The sequence below is a fragment of the Penaeus monodon genome, chromosome 30 (genome assembly GCF_015228065.2).
Source record: "Penaeus monodon isolate SGIC_2016 chromosome 30, NSTDA_Pmon_1, whole genome shotgun sequence".
Lineage (NCBI taxonomy): Eukaryota > Metazoa > Arthropoda > Malacostraca > Decapoda > Penaeidae > Penaeus > Penaeus monodon.
Genome location: NC_051415.1, coordinates 30,850,020 through 30,852,150, shown reverse-complemented (window position 1 = coordinate 30,852,150; position 2,131 = coordinate 30,850,020). Strand labels below are relative to the sequence as shown.

The 2,131-nt window shown below is 35.0% G+C and overlaps 1 protein-coding gene across 6 annotated transcripts in view; it reads left to right on the top strand.

Annotated features, from left to right (window-relative positions):
• Positions 1–2,131, top strand: part of LOC119592704 (general vesicular transport factor p115-like) — a 19,725-nt gene that overhangs the window by 5,540 nt on the left and 12,054 nt on the right. For all 6 annotated transcript variants that reach the window (XM_037941634.1, XM_037941637.1, XM_037941635.1 and 3 more), the window contains exon 10: positions 314–468. In XM_037941634.1, the coding sequence (XP_037797562.1) occupies positions 314–468 (155 nt within the window). The remainder of the gene's footprint in view (positions 1–313; positions 469–2,131) is intronic.

Here is a 2,131-nt window from a genome sequence, read left to right as displayed (position 1 = left end):
AGAGAAGATGGGAAGGGAGAGAACCTGTTTCTAAATGATTTACCTACTTTGTAATATTCTAGTTTACAGATTATGCATATATATATATATACATTGTAACCTTTTATGCATTTTCTTTGTGCTTTCCTTCTCAGGACATAACTAGTAACATAGAGCAATGCATATATGTTTTTGATATAAAAATGCATGTATGTATTTTTGTTCATGAATGAATAACTAACAGTTGACATATGTGAACCTTACATATGTAGGTATATTTATTAAAAATTTAATTTATGTATAAAGTATTTAAAACTTTTGCCTTGCACTGCAGACCAGCAATTGTAGTCCTGCTAATGTCAATGGTGAATGACAAGCAGCCCTTCATCCTGCGCTGCGCTGTCCTCTACTGCTTCCAGTGCTTCCTCTACCGGAATCAAACAGGCCAAGCACAAATCATCCAGACTCTTCTTCCACAAACAGCAGATGGTAAGCTAACAGTTATGTCTTATTAACGCTTTGAATAGGCTTTGAATGAGGGGAAAGCCACGTCAAGAAGGGATATTTATTTTATAGACTCCTGTTTGATATGATTTTATAAGTCCAATTCTGATTAGATCTGCTTCATATATTGTTTGGAAATGCATTACAGTCAAAAATTGTGTCATGTTCCTGTAGTCTCCTTATTTCATATCTGTCCAGAAGCCAAAACTTTGGTCCGGGATAAGTTAATCCTATGCCTCTGGATGGCATGTGATCCATAAAGAGAATTACCATCTCACTCGAGATATATCATGTCACCATTGTCATGCAGACTTTGCCCCTTGTGGCATGTCTGTTTGAAATCCATAAATGTTCTGGTTGCTCACGTGTGCCGTGCCTCCATGTATATGTATAGTCTAGGAGTTTTTAGCATTATAGACAGCATAGAGACATTGAGTTTGATATATGATGTTAGTGGTATCCCTATCCACACATTTTTTTTCAAAGGTTATAATCAGACAGTTTATAAATTTCTTTATGATGAAACTAATATTGGGAAGTATAAACCTATTAAGGATTTTAAAGCATTAACACTGTGGAGAAGATTCTTAAAAAGTGTTAAATATGATTGCTTTCTTGGGACAAAAATAGAGCCCAATAAGGGCTATGGAAATTTATGGAAGCTTGATATATCTGCTATTATACAAAAATTATAAAACTGAAGAAATATATTATATGTAGAAGGGAGTTAAAATGCTGAAATGAACACCCACATTAGCAGAGTATCATTTAATATGTACAGTACACCTTGGTCATTTCTAGCCTACTCTGCTGCAGGCAATAGCATAGAGGTGGGGGATTATTTGATTGCCCCTGGACTCCAAGATGAGGGGGAGGGGCCAAATTAGGCATATTTTTCTGTTTTGTCATTACTGTTTTTTCATGAAGACTTAAAAATATAGGGAGCCCCTCTAGGGACTTGGCCACCTAGCCTAACCCCCTGAAAGTCTACCTATGCCAATGACTGCACATAGTAAATATAAGCATTCAATGTTAGTAAACATTATAATTTATGTAAACAGTTTGTGGTAACTACTGATTGATGATGGATTGACATTGGCTCACATGTAGTGGCTATTCTAAGGCTCACAATGTCTTTTCTGCAAGTGGTCTATATAGAGTTCTATCAATTACATTGTAATTTAGGTTATGTTTAGGTTATGCAGACTGTTTTCCTAACATCTTTAGACTAGGTTGTTTCTCTTTAATTTGTTTTGAACTTTTTATAAAATTTCAAAAGTTTCCGAAGCCTTAAAACCATTTCACTTTATCTGTTTCTTATCGTCAACACTCCTACAGAACAGGCTTCATTGTCATCTGTGAACATATGTAAATGTGTGTATAGGTGGATAGTGAAACTAACATCATTTATTAACCAATCATCTCAGCTGTGGTTAAAAGGCATGGCTTCTAGACAGATGTTAAATAAGGAGGCTATGGTGATTTTACTAGCTTTTTACCTGCAGACATGTAGAACAGCTTCCTTGACAATTTTAATTTTAAGATATGTCATTTAATGTTAATGTACTGTTCCCTAAGTGCAGTGCAAGGTCAGTCTGAAATAAAGAATAAGACTATTTTTCCTTTAGATAGAGTATTTGTTGCTGGA